Genomic DNA, 17,578 nt, shown 5'->3' with positions numbered 1-17,578 from the left:
GCGGTAGCAACTGTAAGTGCACGAGTGTTAATTTACAAGAGCGATTGTAAATTTGCAAAAAATATCGTAAACTTACAAGGATTTAATTTTTTACAGTGCACTTCCAGACCAGCCAACACGTCTACATGCAAAAACACGTTTTCTCCTTCTGGCAGAGACTGTCTTTAAGGGACTGCCTACAACAACATGAAATGGAGAAATTTATTAGCTGTCGTGATATACACTTGGATCAAGAAGAGCCACTATAAAATGGCGTTAAGGTTTAAAATAGACCCTATATTGTGGGTCACGGTCCCTGCACAAGCTGCTCCCCGCTCGATGGTTGCCATACAGCTTTTCATTTTTCTGGATGTGGTTGCACAAGGGGTGATAACAAGGGTTCGCTTTGGGGCTTTACGAAGAGGTGATCTTTGTTTTACAGCTCGGTTTTGCTGCCCCGCCCCGCCCCGCCCCGTTCTTATCAAGGCCTGACCCAACGTCGCCCTATCGGTTGCGCGTCCTGATCCAAAGACCATCCTATCGGTCTATTAATGTGGTTCAAGGAGTGTTAATAACCCCTTAAAAAAAAGCTGAAGGAGCAAAAAAACACAAAAAAACACCTCTCAAGTCTCGTAGATCCAAACAAAACTATTAACGGGCCTAGTAAATCAAGGTATGGCCAGCGTAAACAGCTGACGAGGAAAAAAAAAAGCTGAGGTCCACTAGAATACCAGTTTCTAGATACGAACCTTGGCAACACCAGCAACCACGTGAAATCCACAATATAATACACCGAATTAGAATACGGTAGGGATTTTGGTGAAACGAAACGACCGCCAAACGCACGAACTTAGAGAGAGAGAGAACAAAATCACGCCAACTTTAATTTTACTAATAGAACGCTGAGTACAATTTTCTTCGGCGCAGAGCACTGAGTACTCATGGAAAAAAATCACGATCTGGGAGGTGGCCGGTGCACATGCCGAGAGTCGCGTAGGCACGTTTCGCTCCAGCCAGGATTGGGAGAGGGGAGGGCGAGGTGAGAGGAGGAGGGGGGCCCGGATTGGTAACGTGCTGAGGTTGGCCCGGCCAGGCAGGCAGGGTCACTTCCGCGGAGAGTGACTGCCTGAGCGAGCGATCAGAGGAGAGAGGAGTGCAGCAGTTGGTACGGCTTCCGCGTCCCACCGGCGTTTTCGGCTCCGTTTCAACCGTCGGAGGGACAACGCGCCCGAGAAGACACCACAAAAGTTAGACGAAAGTTAGATCTTTGAAGTCTCGGTCTTGCGGTCTCGTCCTCGTCCGCTAGTTTTGCATGTTTTTACGACACATAATTTTCACAGATGAAGTCTGCAGTCATCTTGTCAGCTGCATAGAGTCACCCTGCGGCTGTCGCGATATCCTTAGCTCCGGCTGACAAAGCGTTTTGTTGTGGATCCCCTTCGAGTCCCGATCAATATCCTGCGGTCGTGGGTCCTAAAGCCAGTGCGCCGAGTGGGATTAGGGGGCGGGACAGGACGGGACTACCAGGAAGGAGACGAGAGATAGGCGTCCCGGGGCACGGGTCCGCCGGGTCCTCGTGCACATGCAGAGCCCCAAAAGGGGCAGGCTGATGGGCGCGTGATAGTGACGTGTGGCCACATGTTATTGGCCCGATATCGATCCCAACCGCACTCATAGGGGCAGAAGAAGAGCCCCTATTAAGAAAGTACTAGATCAAAATGACTCATTCTATCTAAAAAGAAAAGAAAATGCACCGACTGGTCCTTAGATTAACTTCAAGGATTTGGGTTTGACGACCCGATTTACTTTGTTTTCAGGTCAGCTCTATGCTTCTCTCTCACCCGGATATGTATAGACCCACACCCGCCCAGACGCACTGTCACCGACCCAAATAACATGGTCGCTTACTCGACGATTTGGTCGCAAGGACGTGAAGCCGGAAAGGACGCTCGGGAAATGGCCTCTTCCACGCGGATTTGTCATGGCACTCGCAGACAGAAAATTGAAATAAGAGTGACGAGTCAAAGCCAATACGAATCCTCAACGTCATAAAAAAAATCAGTAGAAGAAAACAAAAAAACAGTAGTGTGGCTGTGTTGCCATGGCAACAGAGAGGGGGACATGAGGCATGCCTTAGCGACAGGTCTAGAGAGACCCTCCGCGCCAGCTACTTGTGGGCCCACGGTCTTCCCGTCGATGGGCTGCCCGCCTGGCTGTCCGCGCTGTCTGTCCATACTGTCTGTCCGCCGCCACTCCTGCCCGAAGTACTCGAAATCAGTTGGAATCGCGTCACTTGTTGTCAGTTGTCACACACATCTGACGCGACTCGTCTGTCTCAGCAGAGTTCGCCTCAAGGCTGTTTTCCGCTCAATACGCTTGCTTGCTGCGGCGAGCCGAGCTGGGCCGCTCTGTGATGCGTACCTATACTGCCATGAGCTGGCCGCGCCGGGCACAAGAACACTGGAAAAAGAAAAGAGCTAAATCGCATATTAGCAAGGCCCCCCCGCTAATGAAATTTTAAGTTTCAAGCCTCTTAACACGTTGAGTCCCAGGGGGGTGCTCATTACGGGTTATTGTGACCATACGTGTGGTCACGTGGGACTCAACGTGTTAACGGAATGAAAGAGCCGTAAAGGTGATCAATTTAGTGCCGGTAGCAGTTTTAATGACTCTGTAGTGGCATTAAACCCTTGGCCCCTTTTAGAGGTGTGACTTTTCTACATAGTTTTTCCAGTGAATGCCTAGTATGGGCACGTTCCTTTCGATGAAACTACCAGGTTCAAGACGTCACTTGCAGAAGTGCACGGTGAGCAGCCAAGTCATGTACCAAAATTTTAATTAGCATCCTCAAAGGAAAAATAACTATGAGGGGGCCTATAGGGCTGTACAATTCCCATTTCAAGGGAAGTGCGAGGGAAAAACTACCCCATATTACGCTCGCGCCATTTGTGCGCCGTGGCCGGTAACAAAACGCAAAAAAAGCGATCACCTGCGGTCACTCCGCGCCGCTTCTTTTGTCCCTCTCGAGACACACACACATCATACTGCCGCATAGTGATGACACTACTTCAAATATCGTCGCTCGGCCGGGCGATTACGGGCGATACACAAGAAGCGTTATGAACGCGGGAGCGATTGGCATCAGCCGGCATCAGCCTCGGTGACGCGGCCCGGCGAAGCTGATTGGCCGCCGCTGACGGCTCCCGCCTCGCCATTGGCCGGCCGCGACCGCGCCCACGCCGCCCGCCAACCGCGCGCCGACCCGCCGCGGCACACGGCAAGAGGCCTCTCTGGCCGGCGTGCCTGGCGGGCCGCGGAGACGAGAAGGTTCACGTGGCCGCCGGGCCGGGCCCGGGCCGCCCGAGCAGCAGGCGGGGGTGCCAATGCTGCAGACTGCGCGCGGGCCATAGCGGTGGTCCCGACTGGCGGACGCCGGCTAATGAGACTGGCAGACGAAACCGCGTCGAGAGGAGGAAAAAGATCATGAGGAAACCTTGGCATGTACTGTGTTGTAGGAATTTGCCCCGATCCAAACGAATGGCTTTTTAAGTCAATGCTCAAACAGGGCTCGGGTTGCTTGAAAATTAACAAACACGATTATCAGGACAAATAAGACAAAAACTCCGAAACGTCTTTTTGAAAAGAATAGGAAATGTTCGAAACTTTTTTGGAATTGGAGAAGACTTTTTAAAACAACGTTTGTTTGTTTTTATACAGTGCGCCATTTGTCATTGACTGTCATTGGCTTTGCATTGGGCTTTGTGTCTGAACACACCGAACCCGTACCGCGTCCACCACTATCTGGCGGCGAACGGGCGGCCGTAGAGGATATTGACTTTCCCTCACAATCGCCACCTCTCTTTCGGTATCCATTCGACGGGGAATGTAGAGGTCACGTCACGGTGTCTGAGCCTGGCGGGTTCGGACGCCTCCGCGCCGCCTGACTGCTGAGCTGATCGCAACTTGTGCAAAGACGGCTTGCCCAACGACGCGACATTCACTGCGGATAATTGCGGCTTGTGCGGCAATATTACACATACACGTTATTTCGCGTGGCGTGCGCGGTGACGTACTGGAAGCGCCGTCACGCGAAGGGCGAGGGAGAGCGAGAGAGTAAAAAGAGAGTACCGGCCAGAGGGCGGGTGCGAGAGAGACGAAGAGGAGGAGAAAGCATCTAGCGTCCACGTCCAGTCAGGCAGACTGAGAGCGCCTGCGAGAGAGCGGGTAGGCAGCCCTGCAGCACTCGCGTGCACCGCGGGGTGGCCTACCCGGTGACCGTCAGGCGCCGAGGCCAGGAGCGACCGGCCGGCCGGCAACGCGCCACTGCACTGTAACCTCGGCCGTATAAACTCGAGACAGGACATGATTAGATTTTGCCCGCCCATCGTAAACGTGAAACGATTCTAGAATATAAAACGTACCAGGGTGGTGGGCAGAGTCGCACAAGCCCCCGCGCGCCCGCGGGGGTGGGTGGTGGTGGAGGGAGGGGAAGAAAGAAGAGGACGATGCAGGTCAAGGAGGCGTAATGGCAGGATGCGTCTAACGATCACAACGACGACGACAAGAAGGCAGTGACCGAGCAAAGTGGAGTCAACGCGATGGGCCACAATAACTTGATTTGACACGATTTTTCTGTACTGTGTCGCAGCCGCGCCGGGGTCCACGATGAGGAATTGAGACCAGCAGCATCGGGGCGCAGAGAGGGCGCTCCGCGGCTGGGGCGGGGCCGGGCGGGGCGCACACTGTCAACTCTGTGCGGCCTCTTTGCGTGTCAGTAATATATTTTGGCGCTCCTCTTTTCAATGCCAAATTTTAGTTATCCTGTATTAACGCCAATATTTGACATTTACAGAGAACAAAATTTCTTGAGAGGAATGCCAAATTGTGGCATTCAAGAATGCCACAGCTTGACATTTAAAAGGAACGCCAAAGTATTGGCATGCAAAGATACCACCGAGTTTACAGTACAGGGGATAAACATTTCACATAGTCTCCTACCTTTGGGTTCCAAACCCTCATCCCAAACTTACTGAGGTGGCCATGATTTTTTTTTATCACATTGCCCTTCCTCTCCTTATATAGGACACACGATCCCCATGAACGCCCACACGCCTGCAGCGCCGTGGCGCCTCCTCGTAGGCGTCAGGCATACGCGGCCGCGACAGATCGACTATCTCTAGCCGACTATCTCCCTCTAAAGGCAAATAACAGAGGCATAGAGGCGACGCTGCGCACGCGGAGCACGCGGCTCACGCGGCAAGGAGTGGATCCATCACAGAGCCTTATTTACGCGCACCCTTTGGCACCGCGAGCCGGAGCGCGCCCGCTGCTGCGCCCCGCGCCCCCCGCTCAAACAGGTGTGGCCGCCGCGGCCCGCGGCTCCACGTGTTTGTTGTCCAGCTCGCTTCATAGTAAACATCATGGCAAAATGCCGCGCAAAACACTATAAGCGCGCGCTGCGCACCTCGCGAGGACCGCGTCAGGAAAAGGTAGAAGCGTGTGGCGTGCCATAATAAACAAGGTTTGCTTTAATAAAATAATTGTCCTCGCAAAATGTCTTACAAAAAAAGAGTACATTTTAATGACAAACGGCATCGCAGAGAAAAGCGTGTCACATATAGAAATCGGTATACGAGTTTTCTTAACGCAGGAAAATTGTCACAAAGTGTGTGGTGGAGTGACTGGTAAAGCTCGACGTGCGCAGCAATTCAAAATCACTTAGAATGCTACGTTCATCACGACGGTCAAATAAATTCAACTCCCCCTCATTTAATTAAATAACACATGCGTGCGTGCCTGACATCCGATAGGTGTTCGGAGTGTGACTCTCTGTGGTCGTGAAGCTCGCACTCTGAGCCGCGCAGCAGCTGCAGAACCGATCCCCCTGCTTTTTCTAAAGACATTATCCCATATCGTTTGGTGTGATCCCCGATTGTCACAACAAAAGGCGCCTCGCCTCGTGCCGGCCGGCCGGCGCCTCTGCTGCTCGCTTCTGCGCGCCAAACAAACACGCCGCGGCCGAGGAGGCTGCGGCGGCGGAGGCTGCGGTCCAGCGGGAGTGAGTCACGCTCGCGCCCGGAGGCTGCAGCGGCCGCGGGGGGTGGAGGTGGCGGAGGGGACACTTGTGTGTGGCACCAGAGAGACAATGGTGGATCCCTTTCAATGAGGACCGCGCGGGCATCCATCAGCCAGAAGCAGAGGAAGGAATTTGTTTACAATGAGCGCGTCGTCGTCGTCGTCGTTCGCCATACGAGACTCGCGCGCGGCGTGGCCTGGCGGCGTGTTGTGGTGTGGCGGGAGGAGGGAGGTGGCGGTCGCTTGGAGAAGTCTGGCTGGTGTGCCGTCATAAAGAGGTTATGATCGAAAGTGAAACACTGGAAGTACTTCGAGGTTTCAAGGAGGCTAATAATGGCACTTTGGAGACTAATGAGTAATATCCCCTCCGCCATTAAAATATTTCTTAGAAGGCTCTTAAAAAAAGAGATATGGTGACAGTAACAAGAGATTAAAAGAAAAGGAAAATTAAATCAATCGTTTTCTTGTGAGTGTCATTTTTTTTTCAGTCGCTGCTATTGTAAACGTGGTGACGAGTCCACACGCACGCGTACGTGCGGCCCGCCTGGACTACAGCCCGGGCTTAGAGAGCTTGGATTACATCGGGCCGGATTACAGCCCGGATTACTCGGGACGCGGACGCACGACGCATGCACGATTCCACGCGCTCGGTGAGGAGGGCCGCGACAGGACGCGACGGGCCGGGCCGGGCCGGTTGGAGACAAGGTGCGACCCCCTCGACGAGAGCCACGCGCTGCACGACCAGGCCCGCCGCGCCGCGGGGCTGACGAAACAACGTGCGAATTTCAATCATCATTTGGCGAGTCAGCAACCCGAGGCAGAGAGAGAGAGAGAGAGCGATAGAGCGGCGATGGCCAAAACCGAGGGAGAAACAGAGATAGAGAGAGAGTGAAAGAGAGAGATACGTATATCCAGCTTATCGAGCAGGCTGGCTGTCGCGGGGCTGGCGCGGGGTGCAGATAGCGGAGCGCCACTCGTGAGCTAAGGAGGTGCGTGCAGAGTCACACACCGCCACGTGTGTTGACGTCTCACACTTTTACTATTTAATGATGGCACCATTTACAATAACAACACCTCTCTCTCTCTCTGGCCTGGCAGGAGAAAAATATCGGCACGTGGCCAAACGTGCACACATGGCGTGTGTCGCGTTGCGCAGCTGCACCATGCCTTGCAGCAGCATGACATCGATGAGCTGCCTTCATGCACACGATTTCGTGCAGGCCCAATTATTTCGAGCACAATTATTCTCCGAACGTACAGACATAATCTTCTGAATGACACACACCGTCGGTCCCCCGGCGGCGTGGCCGGCACGGACGGTACGCGTGGGAGAGACCCGCCACCGGTCAGCGCATCGGTCCTCTTCGTGTGTCCCAGCGGCGGGTCGGCGCGGCCGCAGGTGTTTCCGGGAAAATCTGGGGCAGGGCCGGCACGGCTATATAAAAGCTCTGTATGGTGCAGAGACAGCAGGACAGCCTGCGGATGGCGTTGGCGTATGGCATAAGCGGGAGTTTAGGTACATTGTTAGAAAAAAATGTTGGGATTATGTCCAACGATATCATCATGTAATTGGCAATTCCCAAAACTTCCTTCCTTGTACTCAAAAGCTCATTATTTTACGACACTTATTTCCAAAATATGTTGATATAACTACGAATTGTCATCATGATTATTTCTTTCATCAGCAGCAGCCGCAGGCAACTTTTATAACGAATGATGCGTTGGTTATTGTAGAGTTTTTTACAAGGTAAGACGGTCGGTAAAACGTGGGCATTCCAAAGCGTCCCACCAGTAACACGTTTAAATTATTTTATGCATCCGACGTGTTAGCTAGTTGCCTACAAAGTACTGCCGTTTTCTTCATGCGTGCGCTTGGCGCCTGCGAGACTCGGGGTAGGCCACCCCGCGGTACACGCACGCACTGCATGCAAGATGTTGCCTACCCACCAGGCGCTATGAGAGCTTGCATCGCAATCACCCCAGACCATCCTGGCTATGGAGGCCGGGGAAAAAGGGGGGGGGGTAGGGCGGGAAGCGTGCCCATGGGATGACGTGGGCGAGCTTTCTGTCACCGGGTCAGGGCGACAAAGACGACGAACGGTGACATAAGGCGGCGGGAAGGAACGGGGTCGTAAAATTATGAGAATATGCCCCGGTTGAGCCGTCGAGCGGGATGCATGCGGAGGCTATAGCGGGGCGGGGCACACACACGCACACACACACACAGGCACACACACCGAAATAAAGGATTCTCGATCCCATCACCAAAATGCATCCAGGCAGAGCGGTGGGGAACGGGATACATCGATGTCACAAAACGATGCCGGTTCGGCAGGTTCTTTTCGAATTGCGCGGGATCATCCGCTTGTTTTACGTTGAATGTTCTACTGGCTTGTGTAGTGATTTGGAGACATTGCCCTTGCCTAGCGTGGCGTGGCGGTGCGTAGCGTGGCGCCGCGTGGCGGGGCGTTGCATGCCGGGGCGTGGCGCACACGAGTGTACTCGCTCCACGGCGGCGCCAGATACGGCAGGGCCTGGAGTGGCTGGTCCGTTATCTCCGATACGGTTCGGCCGCTATTCTTAGAGCCGCTTTCTGGAACGAGGAGGAGCAGAAGATTGTCCGGAACGGGACCGCGGCGTCCGAGCCTGCACGGGGACGGACAACCTGTGCGACAAAATCGCGCCCGCGGCCGCAGTTTTCAGCGACTTTTCAAGATGTTTTACTACGCCGTCTCATACTCCGCAATATAGATATGTGCACGTTCTTTGACTTAATACGTGCTTTAAAAAAAATTGGGGTGGCGCTTCACTGCACACTCTATAAAAATCTTCGCTTGTAAACATCGTCACTTATAGACTATTCAAACAAAACTAAAGCAGTTCCGCACTTTTTCCAAGTCAAGTACAAAACTATAAAGTACGCCACTTCGTATTTTAAAACCTCTCGTACAATAAAGAGTTTTTTGTACTTGGAAGTGGCACAGGTGACGACTTGTTTGTTCCCTGCGAGCTTCGCAGAGTTATTGTGCATGCAATAAGACCAACCATTTCAGGCATTAACACCCTTCTGCAGACTAAAGGTGCGAAGTCCCCCGTTTTTTTATCCCATATGTACCCGTTATATTATTCCAATTCAGACGATTCACGTCGTCGTCTTATCGCCGCCACCCCTTCATTATAAAACGGGGCACCTATAAAGATACGAATAACGCAACCACCACCACCTCTTCGACGAACGCCTATCTTACTGGCACCGACAGGCCACACCGGCCACCGCGCCACCAGGAAGGCGAAAAAAAATGCTATGGGCCGGCGCTGCTGCCTAGCGACAGAAAGATGAGAGGGGACACTCCAAGCGGATCAATAGGGCACAGGATCTACTATACAATCTGGCCTGGCGCTATACGCCAGCGGCCAGATGGCGTACTCGCGTGGTGCGGCGACGGGACAAGTACAACGATACTGGATTATTGGCCCGATTGGACGAGAAAGGAAAAGCCACGAGTAAATAAGTAAGGTACACTTTTTAAAGAGACACCACCAAGTCTGCTTATTCTCGATAACACCCCCCCCCCCCCTCATAAGCCCACACTTCTGCTGCCTTGGCATTCTCCCTAACGCTCTGGCAGCACTCGGCGCACCATCCTCACTCTCTGCCACACCCCTTGGCTACGCCCCGCCACGCCTCGCCCAACCACGCCGCGCCCCGCCACCGCAGACTCTCAGGTGGTGCCGTACAACAACACGACGAGGCAGGCTGAGAGCCCGCGCCCGCCCGCCCTCCCCTCTCCGCTCGATCCGACGCCTTCTCCTGTTATTGTTTACCAGCAGAAGCGAAATGAGCGCACAAGCTTGTTGCGCATTTTGTGGAAATCCTTAATTTGGCCGCTAGGGTACCCGACGCGGGGACGGCGACGATGGCGTCTCTGTTAAATCCACCGTTCTTCCGACCGGAATTTCCCTCCTTATGGTTCCGAGACTCGGAGCTGATTGGCACATTAAAGTGAGCTTTACGTCATGCGTCATCGTCCATCGTCCCAGAAGAGTAGCCGGTCAATTCGATTTTACAGGGGATAAAACCCAGCCATGAGATGTGTTGTAGCGCCTGCAACGGTACTCGTAGGCAACCAAGATGTGCACCGGTGCGGAGTGTTGTCAAGTTTGCCTACCCCGGAGTTCGCGGGCGTCGTCAGGCAACGGTCTTGACTTTTCTCATTCAGATTCCGTGGCCCACCCCATTATTTGGTCACTTAAAACTTCGCGGCGGAACTGGACATTGTCTTGACACACGGTACGTGTCACGTCGAACCGAACGTCTTGAAAGAGCATTAAAACAGATCACAGCGCATAGCGCCTGCGACGACACTGGATGGGCAAGCAAGTTGTACACTTGCGCGACGCGATGCTAAGTTTGCCTATCCTCGAGTCCGCAGGCGTCAGGGAACTTAGTGTAAGAAAATAATGAAATATGAAAGTGACAAATAACACGCAAAGGAATCTGAAAGCCACTAAATAGAAAGGGTGGCTTAATATGCCATAAAACAAATTTGCGTGTCATCACGGGGCAACGCCAAAGAACGGCTAAGAACTTTGGGGTGCAAAAAAGACTTGCACGGCAGATCGATTTCGTTTCAAGACGTCAAACAAGACAATGCTTTTACCTCCTCTTACAAGCCGGCTGCGAGTGCAAGGCGCGCAGTGCGCAGTGCACGGGCAGGGCCTCCCCCGGGCTGGCTGGGCGCGGCAGCGACAGCAGCAGCAGCAGCAGCACCAGGTCCTCGACCTGGGCTGGCCGCCTGCCTGGCCGCCGGCCGGCGCGTCACTTAGCCCTCGAGCCCGCGAGCAGACAGCCCGGCGCAGCCCCAGCGGTGGGGGGACGCGCCCCGCCCCGCGCCCCGCCGGCCCGGGCGAGCTCATATAAGGCCCCAGCGCGTGGCCGGCGCCATCAGAGTCTCAGAGCAGAGCGCAGAGCTCGCGTACCGGTGTGCTGTGCTAGGCGCATGCGCTCGCAGCGCGCGCCGAAAAGAACGAGCGTGTTTCAGAGCGAGAGTGTGTGAGAGATAGAGAGAAAGAGAGTGCGTGTGTCGTTGGAGTGACTTCGTGTGCGTGTGGTTGCAAGTGACTTTGTGCGAGTGGTTGTTTTGTTGGTGTTTTTGTGCGAGTGAGACATCGAGCAAGTGCCACCAACCACCACCATCATGGCCCTCACCATCGGCGGACTGGAGAGCATGGCGTTGCTGCCGGCCCTGGGCGCCGTCGTGCTGCTGCCCTCGGCCGCCGCCACGGCCCTCCGCATCCACCAAGAGGACGACCCCAGAGGTGAGTTGTTTCGCACGTCGGCGTCAGAGACCAGCGTCGAGCACCAACGCGTGGTGGTGCAGGTCGCTCCGGTTTGCAACCCATTAGGGGGTTGTGGGTGAAGTCTGTGTGCAGCATGGTGAGGGAGGAGGGCAGAAAAAGGGGTACTTCACCAAAAAAATTATTGTACGACACCGTAAAAACAATCAAAATGAATTTTTTTTAAAAAAGGAAAAACAAAAAAGCCGGTGGACGTTTAAATTTTTAGTCAAGTACAAGTACACCTCGGGGCGGAGGTGACTGGAGGACCCTGGTGGGGAGAGGGAGGAGCGGCAGGAAGGGACGGACCCGCGCGGCGCCTTGTGTAACTTCGCCGGTGACTCTATCCTTTTATTTGCGTTGACTTATTCATTCATGCCTCGCTCATTGTGCGACCCGGCGGCGCGCCCCATCTCGACAGAGACAAAAAATCGTTTTGGCACGCTGTCGTCGCGAGTAGAGAGAAGGAAAGAGAGAGAGAGAGAGAGAGAGAAAAGGACCGCGAGGAAGACTCGTCGTGAGCAGGCGTATGATGGCAACGGCAACTGTGTAGTGTACCGCGAGTATAACCTCCCACACTCGAATGTCCCGCGCGCGCCGGTGCAGAGCCGGCTAATGGTGCCAGCCGGTTGCCGTGATTCACCGCGGGGCCGCACCGCACAGTTCCCGTACGCCAGCCGCTTCCAAGCAGCAGCTTCGTACCCGCTCTTAATGACGAGCAAGAGCATGACGCTTCATGCGAACCCAGCACCCCGCGCCCGGACAACCGGCGTTTCGGAAATTAACGTCAGCCCCCCCCCCAAAAAAAAAGAAAGAAAAAGGTAGTGGTTCCGAACAGTTTTCTTGCTTCATCACAGCCATTAAGCTCGCACTCGTGCTGTCCGATTCCGCGACCGCCCGAATCGATTGGAAACTCCACCGAACAAGCGGCGGAGCGGACGTCATTCGTTAATCACTTTTACACAGAACCGGCTGCGTCTTTACGTTAAAGAATAGCTTTTAAGTTAGATGGTTGAAGAGAAGTGTCTCGAAAATGCCCTTTATGGTCGGATAAGCACCGTGCGGGCTTAGGGAGGAGGAGATAGCCGATGGGACGACGCGAAGGCTCTTCAAGTTCAAGACCAACGACCACGCCGCCGGCCGCGGGCGGGGCGCGTGGCCTGCCGCCCGCCGCCGCCGGCTACGCGGTCGCGAGGCGAGTCCACCACCACGGGTCTCAGCCGAGCTCGCGGCGGGGGACCGTGTCTGATAGCTAGGCGGGCAGGTGCGACCGCGATCCACCGCATAAACCTTCCGGGTACTCGAACGTGACGTACTCCTTCTTCTCATTATGCTGCTTTGTTTCGGGACAAAAAAAATGGAAGCAGAGACGTGAAATGTCTCTACCACGGCATTTGCTTAAGATTCATGAAAATGGAATCCCCTTCTTTTTTAGTGTGTGAGAGAGGAATATATTTGAGCCGCGTCTCTGGGACGGCGAAGGTGAAGGTCACAAAAGCCGCTAGTCGTCTCCTCAATTTCATGTATAAAATTATTATCCATTTTGCTAAACCGCGATACTCGTCTTTAGATTCGACCAAAGTTGGCAAGCGGCTACGCGACACACATCTAATTAATTCTCCATTAATTCAATGAAGGGGCCCGCGCTCTCGCGGCCCGCGGGGCCGATTGCAAATAAACCCGCTCCTCGTCACCTTTGTCAAGACAGAAGTGGGCGCTGCCGGGAGGGGGGGGGGGCAGGCCAACGGCGGGCGCATCCTCTCGACAAACACGATAAAAAGCTGCGGGTTAGGCGACGCTGCTGTATGCAAAGCAGAATGTGTTTGGCCTGTTTTTGTGTTATTGAGCCCCGCACCTGTGAGTGAGTGTGAGGCGGAGGGAGAACCTACTCGGCGAGAACGTTTCGACGCGGCAACGCGGGCGTCGTCTATCTTGGCCGGTCGATGCGTCTCGCACTTCCCGAGGATCGTCGAGAGAGACAGAGAGAGACGCGGGGATATATATCCTTCGCGGCGCGTGAGTCCGTTTGTCGATGAAAATTATAGGAGGCTATTTTTAGTCCTGTTCGGTCGGGTCGGGTGGCACGCGGCAGGGAATTGTTTGCGCGCCGGCCAGACCGAGCAGCCGGGCAGCAGCGCGGCGCCCAGCCCAGCCCGGTCAAGCCCGCTCCAGAGAGCCAGTCGGGAGCCGGGCCGGGCGCGGCACGACGGGCAGGCGCACCGGCCGCGGCGGCGGTCACCGTGGAGAGTCAACATGGAGAGGCTGCCCTGGGCATGGCAACGTGCGCGACCGCTACGCAGAGAGTCAAAGCAGGTCAAAGTGTGTCGCGGGCTAAAGGACCATAGGAGGGGGGAATTTCCTTCAAACCGAGGCCAAATTTCGACCCCACCAAAACGTTTCGTTCTGTAGAGTCTTGCATTGACCTTATACTCGAGCCGGGGATAGTGCGCGGGGCACATCAGGGAGGGGGCGTATGCTACTTACTGATGGGCGGGGCGGGTGTGGGCGTGGGCGGCCAGGACGGCACCATGACGGCACTCTCTTCTTGTTTACGTGCGCTGCTGTGCCCCGCCAGGCCAGACCACCACGCCAGGATGCGCGCAGTGCGCGCGCACACTCACACACACAAATACGCACCCTACAGTGTCGCGCAGCCTTGAGATAGTGGGCGGGATGGCGGCTGCTGCGGCTGCTGCGGGCGTGGTGCCACGCCATCCCGAATGGGAGATAAGCTCGGCCAACTCATCCCCCGCCCCGCCCCACCCCGCCCACACTCTCGGATGAGTGTGCTAACTGTCAGGGCTTGCTGTGTGTTAAATCACACGGTCGTATATTGTGATATCACGTTATGGCTGCTCGCAATTACATGGGCCGAGGCGAGCAGCACCGTGTGTGTCTGTGTGTGTGCACTGCAAGTTGAACCAGCCCACTCCTCGTCGTGCGACGACGGGTACATGCCACCTCGAGTCTGTGCGCGGTGCGTGCGGTGCGTACACTACGTGCGGTGCGTACAGTACGTGCGGCGCGTACTGTACTGTACTACGTGCGCGAGTGTGCCCGTACACGGTCCCCGCCCCATCAATCAGAGCTGGGCTGGTCGCTGGGCTGGTCGCTGGGCTGGGCTGGGCTGCGGGTCGCCGTGATGTGTGTTGCCACGAGGAAGGCGGACGCGCGTTGCTGGGCTCGCGGTGCAGCCGCCGCCATGGGCCGGCCATCATGGGCCGCGCCGCATCCCATGGCACGGCACGGCGTGGCAGTCGCAGCGGCCTATAAATAGTCGCGTACTGGCCCGGCCCGGACGCCTCCCCGCGCCGCGACCTTAAGGACACCCGACCCGCCGCGGACAAACATTCCGATCCGCTCAATCAATGAATGGGTCTCTGGACGGACAGACACATCATACAAGCGTTGATATGATTGCATTCCCAAAGAGGGCGGTGGTATGGCTGTGGCAGCTGCGCGTCGCGAGCTGCTGGCGGTGCGGCGCCTCCACGGTGTGGCGGCGCGGGGGGCGACCGCAGGCCGCCGCTGGTGACTCAGCCACGGTGGCGCTGCTGGAGACTCCGGGCGGGCGGAGCTGATGCTGCTGCTGCTGCTGCTCGCGAGCCTCTGGGGCCGAGCGGCGCAAAACCCGACTGCCGTGACATTGCCATTGCAGGCCGGGGCCGGGGGGCGCGGCACCAGGCCGGCGCGACGACGCCCACCTCAAGCGGAAAAACAACAAAAAGACGAACAGGTCGGAGTCCGCGCGCGACTGGCTCCCGTGGCGGGGGGCAAGGCGCAGCAGCAGCAGAGCCTTCCAGACGGGACGGTCGGCGGCCACCCGAGCTGACGTCACCGACAGGGACGGACACTGGTCCAGCTCCTTCCGGACGGGCGGGCGGGCCGGGCGGCCGGCAGCAGCTAACCGGAAACCCGTTCGGTTCCACACGCACGGCGTCGCCGCCATTCTGGTTTTGTCATTACGCACGTACCCTGTCCGCTTTGGGGGCGAGGCGGGGGTGCCCTTAGAGGCTGCTGCCGCCGCCTCGTCTGCACGCTGCGCTGCCGGGGACTGACACACTCCCGTTGAATGGCCGACTTACCTCGCCGACTCGCCTGCCTTCCCTTCCGCAGCGCGATCGGGTCGGCGCCGACCGACGGGCGAGTCTTAACTACCCGCCATCGCCATTAGGGACATGTTATGTCCGACCCCGCCGTCAGTGAGTGAGAGAGTGTGTGTGAAAACAAGGCAGGGAAAGAGAGAGATAGACACACACACACACACAGCGAAAAGGGGAAGACCGGTGGATGTGTGTGTGTGTCAAGGCTGCCGGTGCTGTCCCTAGCGGGAGCGCGGGAAGGAAGGAAGACCACACTCGCTTGAGCCCACCAATGGGCACAGAGGCACACTCGAGTGCAGAGCAACTTTTTGTGAGGTTCGTGCGCCGTTTAGGGTAATCGCTCACGCGGCGGGAGCGGCTACGGCACTCACCTGGGCGAGCCATGCGCCACAGTTCAATAACCAAGCGCCTTTACTTTGTGTCTCTCCGCGACCTGCCGCGACGACGGCGGGACGCCTTAGTTTTTTTTCTTTTTCCTTTTTTTTGAGACGCGGAATTCCCTGGTGCAGCAGCGCGCGGAAATGAGCGAGCGGCGGGTGCGGCGGCGGCAGCGCGTCGCCAGAGGCGAGGTTGACAACGTTTGACAACGGCAGGGTGGGATTCCCGTCGCTCACGGCTGCACCACCGGGTGCACACCCGCCGGCGCAATGCGTCCGCACGGTGCGTGGGCGGGCATGGATAGTAGTACTTGCGGAAAGTACGCGGGCTCGGGCCTCACCGCGGGCTGGGGTGGGCCCAGCAGACCGTGGTGGGCCGTGGTGAGTCGTGGTGGGTTGTGGTGGCCGGGCGCGGGAGCCCGAGAGCGCGCAACAGTTAGTTGTTATTGTCAGGCCGGGCCACGCCGGGAGCGGGCGGAGAAAGAGAGAGAGGGTTAGGGAAGGTTAAGGAGCTGCGGGGAAGCACGGGACGACCCCGGCCCGGATCATCCTCTTATCTCCGACACGCCAAAAAGGCGGCGAGCAACAGCGCGGCCGGCGAGGAGCTGCGGGCGGGCGGGCAGGCCCCCTCCTCTCCCCTCCGGAGGGCAGAGAACAGTGAAAAGAACAACACGACGCGAGTGAAAATGAGGAAGCTCACCAGGCGGTCGTGGGGGAAAAAATTACCCGGCAGCGGTTCTCCTTTTCCTCTTTGCGGCTGTCGGTCAGCTAATGGCCGGGCCCCGGGCCGGGCCTCGGGCGGGCCTCGGGCGGGCCTCGGGCCGAACACAGAGCAGCGCTGGAGGAGGCTTGGAGGGAGGGGGCCCTCGCGAGGAGGCCGAGAAGGTCGACTCGACAGGATAGGGCGTGCGTGCCTGCGGCGCCTGGCGCCTGGCGCCTGCGGGCGGCCGTTCGGCGTGATAGTTGGGCCTAAGGCTTTGTCGCGATTTACGGTCGAGGAGAAGTGAGCAACGCCCCCCGACCCGTCTCCCATTCCGTTCCCAGTCAAACCGAGCGAGGGTTGGCCAGCGGCACCCAATGTCTGCCGGTCAAGGTCGGGATGCTTCCCTCTAGCCAAGAGAGAAAAAAATAATGCAGACCAAAGCGGGAAAGCGATATCGAAGTATGCTTTTAGACAACCTCGGCTGTGCGGCCTACAGCCAGTGGGCGGAAAAAGCCGATGAGCTCGAGCATCGAGTTCGAATAGCTCAGACGATGAAATCGACATCTGCCAACAGGTGTGGGCTTATGGAATTAACTGGATCTCGGCGTCGGCAAGTTGAGGGGCAGGGAGTTGCTGCTGACCTTGGCAGAGGGCATACGATAGTGTCCCCCTAAGTGACGAACAAATGGAGGGTTGGGCGAGGAGTTTGGGTGACGGGGGCGGAGGTCTACACTGGCAACCATAGCCAGCAGGACGGCGCCCCAGCTGGAGGTGGCGCCTGGCGCCTGGCGCCCACTTCAGCCCCACGGCACACGCCGGGACGGCGAGGCGAGGCCAAACAAGAGAGACGGCTCGGCCCAACGGAATGCGCGCCACTCTTTTTCCTTGGCGCTCATAAAGTGGATATCCCTCCCTCCCCCAGCCAGGACGTCGAGGAGGCAAATATGTCAGAACGAGGTTTACGATAAGGGAATGGCAACAGGCGGGAGGCGCAGGGGGTGGGG

General features: G+C 56.7%; 1 protein-coding gene across 1 annotated transcript in view; it reads left to right on the top strand.

Annotated features, from left to right (window-relative positions):
- Nucleotides 1–10,986: 10,986 nt before the first annotated feature.
- The window catches only part of LOC113210362 (uncharacterized), a 12,559-nt gene continuing 5,967 nt past the window's right edge, over nt 10,987–17,578 (top strand). Inside the window, exon 1 of the mRNA XM_026428331.2 lies at nt 10,987–11,373. Within this exon, the coding sequence (XP_026284116.1) occupies nt 11,253–11,373 (121 nt within the window). The 5' untranslated portion in view covers nt 10,987–11,252. The remainder of the gene's footprint in view (nt 11,374–17,578) is intronic.

The sequence above is a fragment of the Frankliniella occidentalis genome, unplaced genomic scaffold (genome assembly GCF_000697945.3).
Source record: "Frankliniella occidentalis isolate FOCC.00 unplaced genomic scaffold, Focc_3.1 Scaffold2, whole genome shotgun sequence".
Classification (NCBI taxonomy): domain Eukaryota; kingdom Metazoa; phylum Arthropoda; class Insecta; order Thysanoptera; family Thripidae; genus Frankliniella; species Frankliniella occidentalis.
The sequence above is the reverse complement of the archived record's forward strand: the minus strand, read 5'-3'. Positions and strand labels throughout refer to the sequence as shown.